Below are 17629 nucleotides of genomic sequence, written 5' to 3'. Positions count from 1 at the left end.
GATTTTGTTCGAAACAGCAAGCGAAAAGAGAACATATTTCATGTGAATGACACACAACACATAAAATTTCGTTCCCATGAAATATCCATTTCCCTCGAAGGGAAAATTGCTATCGTGATATTCCCATGGATGTTTCATTCACAATAGTTAGCTGCTTATTGTTTACAAAATTCCATCTAAATATTTCACAACAGGGGGAATTTTTTCACGTGATGAACGATAAATTGGAAAAATGAACGATAATTCATGTGAAATATTGATTCGCGATAGGGATGAATGTTTAAAATGTATGAACGCCTATTTGACCACAATGTTACCTCATCTGTGCAAAGCGATGATGATTATGTTTTCCAAAATACAAACGGAGCAACATTTTAAAAGCAAATTAGAATATACAATCAATATTGTAAAAGAAAATCCTAAACATTTAAAAGCAAATGCTGAAAGTCTTTTTAAGCGGGAATTAGCTTTATATTTAGATTCACTTTAATGCTTTACTGACGATAAAGCCAACATCTGTGGAAAGCGAAAGAGTTATATCGGTGGCTGGAAACTTATTGAAAACTAAATAAATAGTTATATGCCGTTATTTCAATGAAAAAATATTTCATTTTATAGTAACAAATATTCCAACCAAATTTGTTGCTTGTTTAATGTTAATACAATTCAATTGTATTATTATTTACTTATTTTTCTAGTTGTAAAAAAAAATCCGGGAAACCAGTGTTACTGGAGAGTTTTCGAAAATTGTATGTAAAAAACTGTGGCCAGGGACATTGTCACATACCAAATAAAGTTCGGATTATTGATTCCAAAATCCAATTATTCTCATCTACCAAGATGGGAAGAGTTAATTTTATTTAGAATTTTTTCAATTTCCATCGGAATCTTACAAATTTTATTTGGAACCTATGAAATTTCAATTCGAATCTTCCTAATTTCAATTTGGAATTTCATTTGCAATTTTCTCAATTTCAGTTGTAATTTCTCAATTCCATTTGAAATTCTCTAAATTCAAATTCTAAATTTCATTTAAAATTTTCTTAATTTTAATTTTAAATTCTCAATTTCATGTGGAATTTATACAATTTCAATGAAATATAACTGCCCAATTCAGTTATATTTCATTGAAATTGTATGTCGTATTTTTTTATTAATTGGGGTATTTACACGGTCTACTATTTGGTCATATTGTTATAATGTCCTAATATATTATGATAGTTTAAACAAATTTTTGTTGTGATTCAAACAAAAAAGTTCTAATCTAATAAGACTATTTGAACTATGTTTATTGTTTTGTCATAAAATAATACTTTTTTTTTTTAAAACACAACAACTATTATAATATAATAGGACATTATGACAATATGACTAATAGCAGACCGTGTGAATACCCCAAATATATTGTTTTTGTTTGAAAAATATTTATGACAAACAACTTAAAATGCTACGACTCCGATTGTGAATTGGGCAAAAGTATTTCTAGACGTAGTTATTTTATAACCAGTTCTCAAAATAAGTCTGGGTATTTATTAACTTATTTAGATTTTTATTTGTTATATGTTTCACCGATACTTACTCATTTATTCGTTTAATCGAATAATTGAAAACACTAAAATCGTCATCTAAAACATAAATAGACCTAAATAATATGTTAATAGCTTAAAAGGAAATGCAAAGAATGAATTGATATACAAATTTTAAAATACATGAGAGAGTTTTTTTTAATAATACTTAACAACTGATGCATTCAATTCATTTATATTTCTAATTTAATCAATATTTTTTTGTAAAAATTTTTGACTGCATGAACGAGTATATAATTTAAACTAATTCAAACTTAAATAAAAGTCAATTCTTATGTTTTGTTGTTTTGTTGCAATACAAAAGGAGAATTGTAAATATGTAATTGTTGCATTAGTTATTTGTAGTTGGTTAATCGTATTGTTTATATATGTTTTTGTTGTAATTTACATTTGTTTCTTTGGTTGCAATTACATTGGTTTCTACTTAATTTAACTCAACATCCAGGATATTAAATATTTTAAATAACAGCAACAACAATAACAACACAAATACAAATACAAACATGCTCATGAATGCAAGGATACGAATATTGAGTTATTAGAGAATAAAATTAAAACATACAAATGGAGCGAGACAGAGACAGAGAGAGAGATAGAGAGTGTGATAGTGACAAACACAGGGAGATTGATGGTAAGTAACATAACAACAAACACATTGCCATTATAAATAATACATATGAAATTAAATTAAATTAAAATAATAATAATTATGATAAATTAACAATAACGATAACAAATCTTATATTGTATGTATGTTATTTATACCTGCACAATGATTAAGAGTACATTATGAATTATTCTTCTGACGATTTTAAATTTGTTCATTTTCTAAAGTTTCTAAAATTTCTTTTAATTTTTTAAATTTTATTGCATTTTTATTAATTTAAATTATTTAGTAAAGATTTGCCCGGCAAGGCCAACACTCATGCAAATTCACAAACCTACATATGAACTGTATTATTTATAATCGTATTAAAGAGTAGAGTTACATTTATTATAATTTGCCAAAAACAGAAGAATTATCATTTATTAGGAATTATTGCAAAATAATATTTCAATATTGAATCATAAGATTTAATATAGTACATATGTATTATAAAATAAATCTTCTTATAGACCATTCATATTGCCTTATAAATGAATGCTTCATTTACTAAATGGATTTGCAAAATTTATAATAGTTCAAATGCAAATGAAAGTATTTATTCATATAAAATTATTTGGTCGCCAGGAATCTTTAAAATACAAAATAACGTAACATCATTTAATAAATTTTTAAAATGATGGAAAAAATCATAACAGCAAGAAAATAATCTATTATATAAAAACTGAGATCGGAAAACCTTAACACACGTTTTTCCTTAAAACTTTTAACTTTTTTGATAAAGTTACCTTTGAAAAATATGTTAGTTATTATGTTTAATGTTAATCTGATTAAAATTAGTGACGAGAAAACAGTGCGTAATAAAATTATTTAATAATTTCAACAGAACCCAACTTGGTCCTACAAAATGTTGGTCAAACAATCAAAGGTCTGCCGTCAAACTGATTCCAATGTTATTAAATAGAATCGGGAGAACTTGTCCGTTGATAGAAAACCAGATTCTGGTAGAAGGAATGGTCCACATAAAGTATCTAAAGCCAATAAATAGACAGCATTTTCAAAAGAGCTTCCAACACATCCGGTAGGAAAGCAGTCCGATTAGTTCAGTACTCGGACTATTTGGTAGGAAAAATTAAAGGCAATGCAGGTTTAAATACATACAAGGCTCAAAAAGTTCCTAACAGGAATTCTGCTAAAAATTTAGAGGCCAAAGACAGAGTAGGGAAATTGAATTCAAAATTTATAAAAAAAACTAGCTGTCCCGACAAACGTTGTTCTTCCATAGCACACACAAAATTTGATGACTCCCACTATAATAGTACTCCACATATGCAATAATAAATGTTAACTTTGTATGGGAGGTGCCATGCCCATTGTTCCTATATAGATCAATTGTGAATCTAAACCATCCAGGGACTCACTCAAACACACACAACAAATTTCATCGAAATCGGCCCAGCCGTTAAGGAGGAGTTTAGTTACTAACACACGTACAGAAGAATTATATATATAAATATATACCTGCCGCATAATGGTAGTTCTGTTAAATTTTTTGCAGCTTCCGGGTCAAAAGCAGACAAAATTTCCCAAAAATTCTTGGTATGGCAAGCAATATGCAGTTGCGGCAAAAGAAGCCAAACATTTGTTACAAAGGGCTCTATAAATAGCGAAATTTACATCTAGAAATGTTTACAAAAGAAGATACTTCCATTCCTAAGACTTCTTAATGTGTCCACTTATATTTGGGCTGATTTGGCATCCTGTCACTATGGTAAGCAAGGTCTTGAGTGGTTCAAGAAGAATAATGTGGTATTTGTACCAAGAGAGGCAAATCATCCAAAGTGCCTGAAGCTAAGGCCAGTAAGGCCATATTGGGCTCTTGTTAAAAGAGAATTGAAGAGCACAAAAAAGTTGTCCAAAATTATGGTGGATTTTAAAAGGGAGATGTACCACCTGTTTGAACAAAGTGACAGAAGCTCAATAAAAACCTTAATGGAAGGGTTTCCGGAAAAGCTTCATAAATTCATCTCTATTGATTAGAAACTATAAAAATATTTTTTTTAAGTTGTAATAATAACACTGTGCACGAAATTTACACTTTTTTCTGTCAAGAAGGGCACCCGATTGGTTAAACTAATTCGGGTATGCTGAATTCAGTGGTGGTAACCGTTTTATTCGATTCTTATCGATTCTATCTTTAAACAGAATGACAAACACATTGCCGAATTAAGATTTCTCATTTTGCTATTAAATTTAAGTTATTCATAATTATCATTGAAACATTTCATTTTGGTATTTATGTTGTTACGTTATTTTGCAATTTTAGGGTGGCCCCCAAAAAAGTTGTGTCTGTTCCCCACTCAAATAAAAGTTTAATTCATTTTAAGATACCGATTCCAAAAAGGTAAAAATTTCCTTTTTGAAATTTTAATGATTTTTTTACATTTCTCTCAAAATAAACATGTGAAATAAATACGCTTTCAATGCCATATCTACAATAATCGTATAAGTCCAAAAATATTAGAACTTTTGTAATTTTTCGAAAAAATTAAATTTTTTTTTTTAAATTTTACATAAATTAGTTTAAACTAATATGTAAAAGAATTATAAACCTCATACATTTTAACCGAAAAGGGTTTCTCATTTTTCGAAGTTCAATTTGGTTCGAATTTTATTTGAAATTTTTTAGACCTATTTTGTTCGTGATCTGATGTTGGATATGACTAAATTGGTTAGGGCGTTTGATCATTAAGCATGATATGATATTTGCGGCCTGGGGTCGACTCCCAGCCACTGCCAATCAACAATATCAGCAGTAGTTCATGGTTTTAATTGTGTTTTAATATCTTTTATTTTTGGCAAATTATAATAATTCAAACTAATGTAAATCGCTTTTAATAATGACTATTTTTTCTTTTTTTTTAAGCAAAATGTCTTTTTTTAGTTACAATGAACTGCAAATAAAGTGAGTTGATGAAAGGAAGTCAAGTAAATTTTGAAGCGAAAAACTTTCGACAATCATATAAATCATATTTCATAATATTATTATTATGTATGTATGTATATTTTTCTTTTTAGTTAAATTGAATTTTGTAAAGTTTTTTTTGTTCTGTTCCCTCTTTCGTTTTACTTGTTTGTTTTTCAAATAAGTTTTGACTTTTACATAGGAAGACATAAACATAAAATGCGTGCAATTTCTTAAAAAAAAATATTTAAACAAACACAAAACAAACCTTCTTTTCTGAATTGGCAAAACCTACCTGAGTTTCGGTTGAATCTGTTGTTGTGCCAGTGGTGGTGGTGGCGGTGGGTTGGGATGATGTTGACGATGAGCCGGCCGAAGGATGCTGAGGTATTGTGCCGTTTTGTGTTGATGTGGGGGAAGTAACGGTTGTAAGTGATGACGTTGAGGCAGAAGTTGCCTCTGGGCCATCGCCTAAAGGTATGGAATTAGAGCGACGGGGTGCTGGTACTGGTATGGGTAGGCCAGTCGCATTATCGATTTGTTGATGTTGTTGCTGCTGCGGCTGGTGCTGTTGTTGTTGATATAGTGTGTTGGTGTTGGCAAAACCATTGGTTTTTGTAGCAGGCACTGTATTCGTAGTTGGTATCGTTGAGGCCATCATTTTATTCGTATCATATTGAATCGGTTGTGTTTGATAAGTTTGCGGTTGTTGCTGCTGTTGCTGCTGTTGTTGTTCCCCAACCATATCACCAATGGAACGTTGGAAATTGGCTGGAAAAGTTAAGTTAACAAAATAATTTAAAGTTAGTGTTTATTTTAGGATATGGTTCAATTAATTTCATTTGACTCACCAGGACGATTGGTTAAATATCCTGATGGACTTAGGGCATTCAATACAGCCGGACTGTGAGGGCTTAGAGGTGCCTCCAATGGACCGCGGTATTCTCTTTGTAAGACTAAACGTACAAACCGTTGTGGTTGTGTCAAACACTGAACGGCTGCATCATGTTGGGCACTTGTCATGTCGTTGCCATTAATCTTTGTTTGGAATTGACCAAAAAATTAAGGAAAAAAAACGTAAATAAATAATTAAAACAAATATCGCTTAAGCGTGTCAAGTACAAAACAACAACAAAACCAACTGAAATAGCAACAAATTAACGTTACGAATAGAAAATGTCGGGAGCCCATCACTATTAATGGCACGTACGAAAATGATTGCAATTTATACAATTAAAGTGAAAAATTTTACAATATTGCAACAGGAATAGAATGGCCGCAAAAAAGCCGGCTGACAAACAAACTCAAGGTCTGACTGACTGCCGAAAGGACAGACAAGATAAACAATCCAAATGGCTGAGTTCATACGTCAAGTGCAAAACAACACTAGGTCTGTCCGTATATGTCATGCCAACACCATCCATATCTCGTGTGAATGTATATATGAATGAATGTTGAATACAATTCATCCTATAATGCAACATTAATTTCAATTGTTTTTGTTGCAGCTATATTTTGTATTCTTTCCAGGCTAAAACTCCTACTTACAGCCATTACACGGTCGCCCACCATTATTTTGCCATCACGATGCGCCAGACTACCTTCAGTTATGCGTGAAATGAAAATTCCATCACATCCATCTTTGTAGGGTGGAGAGCCCTTTCCACCAGCAATGCTAAAGCCCAAACCCTGGCCAATTTGATCACGTATTAATGTTGTATGCAGCGTTATATAACTCAATGGTCCATCCTGTGAAAAAAAAGAAAATACATATGAATAAAACAAATGTACGCCATCGATAAATGAAGGAAGGAAGGGAGAAAAAAAGAAAGGAATCAAATGAGTGGGTGTTTGAGTGTGAGGAAATAGTAAACATTGATGTATTATTGGCTTGAACAGGAATGATTTGTGTTGCACGGTAACTTAAAAACAAGTTGATGATTTTATAGTCATTCAAAACCGACCGGAGATTACTCTTTATAACAAATTTTGTAACAATGATTTACGTTTTAATCTCTGAGAGATCAGAAACAATAAAACACCAATTATAATAAGTCTGAGATAACTGTACATCAAGTAGTATTGATGTATATTGTATTTTCATAATTTGAAAAGCGATTATGGTAAAGGTAATAACGGTAAGCCAGGCATGATAAAAACTAACATAAAACTTACTGTTATCTTATTGTTAAAAATTTATTTAGAATTTACTCAATGTTTATAAACCCCCGATACGTCCTGCTGTAGAGTACATTTTTGTGTGCACGTACATACGTACGTATAATTGTAGGAAAAACAAAAATAATGAATGGTTCTCATTTGTAAAAACAAGGCAAATTAAAAATTTACCTCAATGACCGCTCAAAAGGTGACATGAAAACTGAAAACTAAATCAGTGCCAATGAATTTATTTATAACAATCGATTGAATTTCTAATTAATTTTCAAAAATACTAGTAGAATAAACTTATAAACACACTTGTATAAAATTAAATTAAAATTAAATTGTAATTTGCCAGTACAATTATGTAGACCCAAAAATCGAAAATGGTTGATGATGATAGACAGTTGATTGTTCATAGTATTTGAAAGATGTACACATTAAAACACATTATTGTATTAATTAATCTTCCTTTCATAATCTTCCATTACAAAACCGATTAAAAATATATATTCCGTACTATTTTATGTGATTTTAAATATTTTATCGCCTAAATTTCCGACCTAAACCGAAATGACGATTATCTAGCTAACGAAGCCACACATTCCGATATAGAGCTGGCTAGTTTTGTTCCACAGTTCAATCTCTCTCTAAGAAGGATGATAGAGTCGCATTTGAGTTTGCAGATTTCAGCATATCCGATCCTGACCGGTGCTGTCGCACATCTTCCAATTCCAGACACACTACAACTTTACACGGCAACCGTCAGTTACATAAAGCGTCAGCGCTGCCAAATCATCCAAGGGTATTGGGCCCGAGGGTATATCTATGCTGACAATATAACACCATGGCAAGTGAGCTATTGTCACCTGTTGCGAAGAAGCTCGTCTCCTGAATAGAGACTGAACGGTCCTTGTAGTGCTAGACTTGTTTAAGTACTTCGACACTGTCAGCTACGACACCCAATACCAGTACTTAATTTTTATATTGTATGTCAGCAACTTTTCATTCGAAATATTTATAAACCTCTTGTCAAACACAGGATAAGTAAGGGGGCATTTACATTACGACTTTAAGTCATGACTAAAAATCATGTTTTATTTTTTGTACTAACAAATTGTGACGTCTAAACAAAAGGCAAGTTTTCTATTTTTCAAGACTTTTTTTGAGCTCAATCAGAAAAGAGCTCAAATTGGTTGTTGATACGATTATATGCCAAAAAATGGCAAAGTGGTTGACAAAAAAAGCATCGTATAAATGCAAGGTGATTTTCGTAGGGGTTTTAAAAGAAAAACAAAAAAAACGACATGACTTTAAATCAAAGTGTAAATGCCACCTAAGAGTAAATCGTTTACTATGTCTATATTTTCCATATGTTCAGTTTGAACATTATCTAAATCATCCTGTTAAAACCTGAATGATTATTAGAATTTTTAAAATTCTTTTCGATTTGAAAACTTCTTACAAGTTATGGACATACTGCTGTCCACCATGAAGCATGACTTATCATAGTCAAATGCTCAAAACCGTGTGGAATTAAGCAACAATTTCTTCATGGCCGGTTCCTATCGCCACTCTTTAACTCAAAGCACTTGCACCATTATGATAAGAGGTGACAATGGTAAAAGGTTATAATGGATATCGAAATACACTGAACGTAACCAGCGAAATCATCGACAATATTCTTCACAAGCTGAACAAAGGAGGTAAAGCTTAATCTTGTCGTCACAATCGATGGATTCCGACCGTGAAGTACCGACAAATATTGGGATTAACTTTGACACTGCAGGTATGACAAGTAGGATTTTCGTGTATTCGAGGAGAACATACAGGACTTGAAAACGATCCACCATAGACATATAGTGGACCGGTCATCAGATATGTTGAAACCGTCTCACAGTGGATATTTGCATCCAATTTTTATTATAAGAACAGGTCTAGCTCAAGCCTATATACAGGGATTAATAACACAAGTACCGACGGCTTCGAAGTGCCGGCTCCCAGTCATCGAAATCAAACTACCGTAATACTACTCTAGTGGCTAACTTGACTGGAGGAGTAGACAATACTACAAGTTCACATCGAATGGAAATCGTTCTAGGACCACTCGAACACCATCTAGTGCTGAAAGTGCAACCGCGCAAATGACGAGAGAAATTATTAATAACGCAGTTGAAATAAATGAAATAATAAGAACGCAAAAGGGAGGATTGCTTCAAAAATTTAAACCTGAAGAAGGTCAAGCAGAACAACTAAAAGAAGTTCATTTAAATAATCTTGAATAACAAAAATATTAACGTGGATATCAGAGGCATGAGCGAGTCTACTGAAGAACATTATATTACACTTATGGAGTCTTCAGAAGATTCATACGGCAAAACTAAGCAAGCACTAGTTCAAATGCCAATACATCTTGCTTTAAAAGTACTAGCAGAATTAAGAATAAAAATAGGATGGATTAGAAGCAGAATTAGAGCCATAGAAAAGATAATCAAATGTTTCAGATTCTTTGATCAAGAACATTTAGCTAGAGAGTGCATCGCAATTGAACGCACTGATGTTTGTAGCAGATGCTGCGTCTTTGGTCGAAAAATTCCAGTGAAACTCCTTGATTTCACACATTTGCCAAATCGACAACTTGCTGACTTCTGCCCAATTCTTTATCTTCCCTGAGTAAGTGGCATGTCGGCGAACATTTAGTATTTCTGGCATTGTATTTGATATTTTTATTTAGAATCTTCAGTCCTCGTTATTGCAACAGCAATAATATTGCAGCCCTCCGCTATAATTTCCTTATTCAGAAATACATAAATACTGTTCAAGAACATTTTTACGTGTTAAGCTTTTAACAGCGAAACTGAATCAATCGATTTAATTCTCTTAAAATATCTTTGTAAAAACACGTGAGTAAATACGCTTTTCTAACAATTTAATTAAATGTTTTTGAGAAAGTTATGCCAACAGAAAAAAAAACTTGAACCTTTCAAAAAGTTACAAAGAACAAAAAAATATTTTATAACTCTTTCAGTTCATTTTTATAGTCACTAAAACTACACCCCCTCCCCAGCTAACGTAACAGGATTAAAACTTTTCTTTAGCACTGATTTCGAATTACTACACTGTTTTGCTTTGAATTCAATTGTATTTTCAAAATACTTAGGAATACAGCAGCAACAATAAAATCTTAAATAACAACAGCAGTAGAAGAAGGATAAAAATGCCAAAAAAAAAATAAACTTTTAACAATATTTTTGTTATTTTTATATTTGGCATTGCCAAAAGCATGTTGCTGTCGAAGAACAAACAACGAAAGATTTGAAATAATTTAGAGAAAAACAAAAAAAAAAAAACTTAACAACAGTGAGTGGTAAACAACTAAAACTCCAGCCAGAAGCTGTTAGGTGTATCAAGTTAGTGGGCGTGATGAGTGCTGCTGTGGAGGATGAGGTTAAGTTAAAGGACATTTCAGATGGGTGATAAAGGAATAAGGTTAAACATTTTTTTTTGTTTTTGTACAAACCTTGCCATTTTCAAAAATGCCATTTGTTGATGCTGCTGTCGTTGTTGCAACATCGCCAACATGTTGTGGTTCCTGAAAGGCTGTTGACGTTGTTGCTGTTGCTGCTGTAACTGCTCCTGGTGTGGTAAATACATTTGCGTGATAATTGTGCAAATTTGTTGCCGAATACTGCTGCTGCTGGGGTTGTGAATGTTGTTGCTCTTGATGTTCTGGCAGTATTTCCAGGGGTGGTGGTATATATCTTTCATGTGTTTGCTGCTGTTGTTGTTGCTGTTGCAGTTGAGGAATGGAAGACACCAAGGGACGTGTTTCAACAGAAATCTTTAACAGTAAACGAAATGAGAATAATGTTCAGTGTAAGTATTTATAGAGTAACAAAAGTAAACTTTATTTTTAAAAGTTTTACAAAAAGAATTATATATATACTATGTATATAAATGCAGCGATGAACAACCTAAGATGAGGCACTTTTTTAATAATGGGACAGATTGAATGCGAAATGTAGACAAAAATAAATGGAAAACAAATTAAGTGTAGAAAAGGTTAAACAAATTTTATTCGAAAAAAATACTTTTTTGGAGGTTGTCTCACATTTTGGTCCATAACTCTGGTTGTGATCGACCGATTTTGTCCATTTTTAATACCAAACATTTCTGATCAACAAATAATATTTCATCAAGTCATATCCTGTAGGCCCTATCGTGTTCGTCCCACAGACAGAGAGGGACGAACATAGCTAGATCGTCCTAGAATTTTATAAGGAACCTGAATATATGTATACTTTTGTGGGTCTGCGATGAATATTTCGATGTGTTACAAACGAAATGACAAAATCCATATCAATATTTTTGGTGGTGGGTATAAAAACTAAAATATGCCCGGACTCACCATGTTTATCTTTTAGCACTTGTATTTTGTGTATGATTGCACTGTCGTTGTACTTGAATTCAAGATCAAATTAATTTGAAGTGATTTGCATTAAATTTGAAAATTAAACATTTGAATTCAAAGTGAAAGCAATTTAATTTCAAATTTGAATCGATAAACAGTTTGAGAGTAAAAATCTATATATAATAACACTGTCCAACAAATTGAGAATTTTTGATAATTCTGAAAGAACATGTTGAGTAGATAATTTTTGTAGAATAAACTTAGAGTCCAACTGGTCTCATTTTTTTACAGTGGGTCAAAGAAAGTCCCTTAAAGTTTCAGTTAGGGTCAGCAAAGATACCAAAGTTGCAAGTAAAGCTCTTTACGGTTAATTAAATTCTACAAATTATACTACAAAACATGACCTTTCACAATTATAGGGTCGCTATTATGTTCCAAAAATTCTGTTGGACTGTGTAATTAGAGTTTTTCACAGGAATTCCCAAAAACTCGTGAATGTTCAGGAATCTCACAGAATTCTATTCCGATCGAAAGTGGAATTATTTTAGTATTTAGCTTTTTCACAAACAGTAAAACGAAAACCATTCTTGGGTTTTCTTCAAGTTTTAAATAATAACTTTACTTAACTTTTGATTTAATAAGCAAAACATTGACATTCAAAATTAAAAAAAAAAAAATATTTATTTTTTGCGAATTAACAGAATTAATTGGAAATGAAGCCATTCCGATACAAATGACGATTAAAAATCGAGTCACTTCATCTCTTTATATTAATTTTTTATTGGATGTTTTTATTTGAATCCAATTACATTTTAAAACCAAAGACATTTTTTAGTGTTTTAAGAAATTTGTTTTAGGCGGGAATTCTTGGGTTCCCGGGAATTTTCAAAATTAATACCGATTTCCCGGGAAAAGAAAAACTCTAACGATAATGTACAGCATACAAATGCCAGGAAATGCGTAATTCAGTTCTGCCGACAATCCGAATATCCTATCTCGCAGAACCGGTACAATAGATTTATAATCGGGATACTTAAGAATTCAAAACAAGATTCTTAGCCCTTCCTTCACTCTCATTGTAGTTGAAAATATTATAAACCCTAACCATAAAGAAACTCGATGCAGTCACCCCGAACATCAACATTTGATGGAAGAGTCATTTCCTTGACACATACAGTCAGACTTTTGACATTATTACAGCTACATCCTGGTGTCATCCCACTCAGAAAACTTTTAATAAAATTGTGGGTGACAGCCGAATTTTTTATTTTTTGATTTCAAAGAGTGCCGGGTGGAATATTGTGACACTAGGTCTAAAAGTTAAGTGCTGAAAATTTAAGCCAAATCGGACAATGATTTCAGGACGCGCATCGAGGTCAAAGGTCAGATATATGCAAAATTTTACTATTTATATAAAGTAAATTTGTGAAACTCCTTAACTTTCTGCATTATGTTGCAGAAATAAGTGTTTTTATTTATATTAATGAAAATTACAGTAATAAAAAAATTGTGCTACTAAATAATTACTTTTGCAATTGAATACAAAAGAATCGAAATGTGTAAATAATTTTTTAATGATATATAAATGACAAAAATTGGTTAAAAAATAATAAAGTTATTAAAAATTCCCTAGGTCATTAACTTGTCTCAAGCCACTAGAACAAGAAATGTAGTAAGAACATTAACATATTTTGACAAATGTTAAAATAAAAGCTAATTTTTACTTAAAATATGTCCATATTTACTCGCATATGAGTTTTTGTCTTTGTAGGATCACCTATTCGCAGGTATGACCAAAAAAAAAATTTTTTAACGACAGTTTCAAATTTTTAAAAATTTTGTCAAACAAATTTCAGAATTTTTTTGATCATAACATTCGGATTTATTGAGATTATAATAGGGAATAAACTTTGAAAAAATGATGTCAATATCTCATCTAGTTTTTCAGTACCTGCAATTTAAATTTAGCAATTTTCGGGAAAAACAATTTTTTTTGGCAATATTTCGACGAATTTACAGTGCAAAAATGGAAATAAACCCTTAAGAACCGGCACCCTTCAAAATTCGAACAAAAATATTTTCCAATCCAATTTCGAAATTCTGGAGAACTTTAAATTTTGTATGGAAATCAGAAGAGAAAAGGTCCAAAAATATATTTATTTAAAAATAAATTTGTCGTTTCGAATGTAAATATTAAATTTGTAGGAATTGTTAACTGTTTAAGATAATAAATTGCAATGTAGTACAACCGAACTAATTAAGAGTGGCTGGAAAAAACTTCATCAGGTTTGTAGAACGTGGTTTAAATTTAAAACAATTTTAAAAAAAATTTAGCTATTGGAATATTGTATCTGCTCGTAAAATTCTAAATTCCTTTAAAACAAAATATGCTTGAGGTTGGACATTACTGGTTAACAAGAACATTAATAAAAAAGTGTTTATTTTTTTTCTTTGTTGTTATCTAACTCACCTGTGATAATGAACCATCCTCACTAAATACAGGATGACCAATTAAACGTGTTACTTCACGCTGCACAACTAAAACCAAAACAGCACCACAGGCCTTTAGCACTTGTACAGCTTGATAATGATCGGCATTGACGACAGGTATACCATTGACTTTTAAAACTTTATCGCCAACTTTAAGGCCGGCTAAATCAGCTGGACCCCCTTCGGTGACACGTGATATGAAAATGCCATCATCATCGCCCTTAAACGGTGTTGAGCCCTTGCCGCCAGCGATGCTTAAGCCAAGGCCAGCCGAGGTACGTTCAATGTGAATTTCATACTGCTCCAGACGCAATTCTGTGACACCATCAAGGGCATCTGTGTGCGTGCGTGCAAAAATTTAAATGGAAAAATAATAAAAGAGAGAAAATAAATAATCAGATAAATAAAATGTAGTATTTTCATATAAATGAGTATGAGTGAGTGTGTAAGTGTTGCAGGATAAGTAAATAAGCCATATATATTTATATATTTACATAAATATATGTATTAGTTAATACATACAAAGTATATACAGTTAATTTTTGTATTTGAAATATGTATTAGTTAGTATGTATTGGTTAGTGTGTGTGTGTAGTTGTTTAATATTATCAATGCAAGTCACGTTTTGCAATTACCAACTTCAAAAAGGCGTTAGCATGTGCATAAACAATTAGGAAATAACCTGACTTTCTTTCTCCTCTTCTCTTCACTACTGTGTTCTCTTCTTCTTATCATCATCTGACTTCCTTCCTTCCTACCTTCCATCCTGAATTTCAGTTGCTTCATAACAATCTATACAATCGAACACATGCTACACATGTATGAATGCACGGTTCGAGTTAATGACAGTTTCCTTTCCCTTTGTATCTGTTTTGTTTTTTGTTGGCTTACCATATTGTCTCAAGCGTTGTTGCTGTTGCTGCTGTTGTTGCTGCAGCAATAAAAGTTGCTGCTGCTGCTGGTATTGTAGCTCATCGGTTGGCATATAGGTGGTGGTGACAATTCTTACACGTTTATCTTTGCGTTTAAGTGAATTACTCGGACTACGATTCGATGATGCCAATGAGCTGCGTAGACTTGAGGTGGCCGGACTGTTGCGTCCATTTAAGATCATGGTGCCACCACTGCCACTATTGCTGTTGTTTCCATTTAATATGGACGTTGCTCGTTTGCTGCGTGGCAATGTGTTATTGCCTTCTTTAACTTTAATTTTAACATTAAACATGATTTTGTTTCTGCTTTTTTACTTTTCTGCACGTTGCTTCTTGGGTCTCCCCCTGATATCGTGTTTGATGGCGAAGGAAGACTTATTTGGGATTTATTTTTATTATTGATTTGATTTTTTATCGCATGTAGTTTATACGGTTTTTGCTGTGTTGTTGATTCTTTCTTCACTTTATTTATCTTATAAATTTATGTCGAAACTTAATTTTAGATACAGAGACCAGAGAGAAAATTAAAAATTAATAGTTTTCGGGTCTCTGATTTTTTATTGTAATATTTTTTGTTTATTTAAAATATAATTTGGATTGACAATTTTACAAGGCTGATTTATACAGGGTCAAATTCCATACATACAAAATAATTTGCCAATAAAGCGAATGTCATACTCCATATATAAAATAAACGAATTCGCCTGATTTCTTTGTGCAGCCAACTTGTATAAATTCAATGGTTTATAAAAAAAATTTATATATTTTATTGTAAATTTAAATTAAATTTGTATTTCTTTTGGATTCCAGCTATATATACATTTACTGATTATAATCCAAATAATTGATATATAAACTGAAATTTAAATGATTAACCCCCATTAACACGAAGCCTGGTTATGCCTTAACTAATAGTTATACTGACAGTTTTCATACAAAAATAATTTTAACCGACAGTATAACTATTAGTTAAGGCATAACCAGGCTTCGTGTTAATGGGGGTAAATGATATAATTAACTGGAAAATTGTTCATATTTCTTGAATACTATATCAATAATAATTAAAATTGGTCAATTCATAAGGCCTCATATCATTAGTTAGTCATATTGTCATAAGGTTCTAATATTTCACAACTCGGCTCGGCTTAACCGACTCTTAAACATGGGTTACGATAACACAATAAACATAGCATAGAGAGTATTAATATTTTAGGACTTTTTTTGGTTGAAAGTCAATAACAACATTTTCAAACCATTGTGAAATATTATGACATTAGACAATACGACATGATAGGAGACCTTGTGAATTGACTAAATGTAAATTTTTTTTACAAAATTGAAATAATGAAAAAAAAATTAATTAAAAAATTAGTCGAATACAAATAATAAATTCACACCAAAATTGTGAAAATTTCACATTATAATGATATTTTTCGAAATGTTTTGCAATTTAAACATAATTTTGGACGATTAATCGGAAAACCGTTTTAATAAATATTCGAATAATCGAACAAATTTGCAATATTCTGGAATAGCATAAGAATATAAGTTAAAATATCGAATTTTTTTCTAAACAGAAATTATAAAAGACAAAAAATAAAAGACACGTGTATCAGCGTTTTAAAAGTTTACATCTCAATTTCATTTGAGGGGGGGGGGGGGGGTAAAGTTTCCCTAATCTGGCACATTCTTATTGTTTATCGGCATAAGAAACCATGTGATCCTTGTATTTTCGGTATAAAATGTGTTCATCAAATTTATGTAAAATGTTACGGAAAACATTTTTGTAGAATATATTAACCCTCTAAATCCTCAAGGCATGGGACTTTTTAGTCCTTCTTTTAAAAAAGAGCAAAAACACCATTAAGACATGGATTTAAGGAGTAAAAATGTTCCGCAAAAATATTATCCGTAAAATTTTACTATAAGTCGACTTTTCTACTTTTTTCGTTTTTTAAAAAGTTGACTTTTCGAACTTTCGACTTTTCGTAATTTATCAAAGTCGACTTTTCGAACTTTCGACTTTTTAGTTAAATCGACTTTTTTAGACTATTTTCGACTTTTTTAGACTATTTTCGACTTTCCGACTATTTTCGACTTTTTTCAACTTTTTACCATTTCTTGTAACAAATACATAGTTTCTACATTTATTGATGCGCCTTTTGTAATGTTTAGCAATAAAAATTATATTTATCAAGGCGATAATAGTTAGAAGAATGTTATGTAGAAAAAAGCTTTAATTTATAAACATTTATTTATTATTTATATTAGCATACACTACAAAAAATGCAGGTGTACCAAATTGCAATAGTTTTAGTATAATGTTGCAATTAAATATTTTTTTTAACAATCTAAAAAGTCGACTTTTATCGACTATTCGATTTTTTTCGACTATTTTCGACTTTTATCGACTATTCGTCTTTTGAGATAACATAATCGATTGTTCGACTTTTTTCCGACCAAAAAGTCGATTTCGACTTT

The 17629-nt window shown here is 31.5% G+C and overlaps 1 protein-coding gene across 4 annotated transcripts in view; it reads right to left on the bottom strand.

Annotated features, from left to right (window-relative positions):
• Nucleotides 1-17629, bottom strand: part of scrib (scribble) — a 444246-nt gene that overhangs the window by 179719 nt on the left and 246898 nt on the right. For all 4 annotated transcript variants that reach the window (XM_065515081.1, XM_065515077.1, XM_065515078.1 and 1 more), the window contains exons 13-17: nucleotides 14197-14552; nucleotides 10836-11156; nucleotides 6704-6904; nucleotides 6007-6193; nucleotides 5451-5926 (exon numbers count right to left, since the gene is read on the bottom strand). In XM_065515081.1, the coding sequence (XP_065371153.1) occupies nucleotides 5451-5926; nucleotides 6007-6193; nucleotides 6704-6904; nucleotides 10836-11156; nucleotides 14197-14552 (1541 nt within the window). The remainder of the gene's footprint in view (nucleotides 1-5450; nucleotides 5927-6006; nucleotides 6194-6703; nucleotides 6905-10835; nucleotides 11157-14196; nucleotides 14553-17629) is intronic.

Source organism: Calliphora vicina, chromosome 1 (assembly GCF_958450345.1).
Source record: "Calliphora vicina chromosome 1, idCalVici1.1, whole genome shotgun sequence".
Taxonomy (NCBI): domain Eukaryota; kingdom Metazoa; phylum Arthropoda; class Insecta; order Diptera; family Calliphoridae; genus Calliphora; species Calliphora vicina.
The sequence above is the reverse complement of the archived record's forward strand: the minus strand, read 5'-3'. Positions and strand labels throughout refer to the sequence as shown.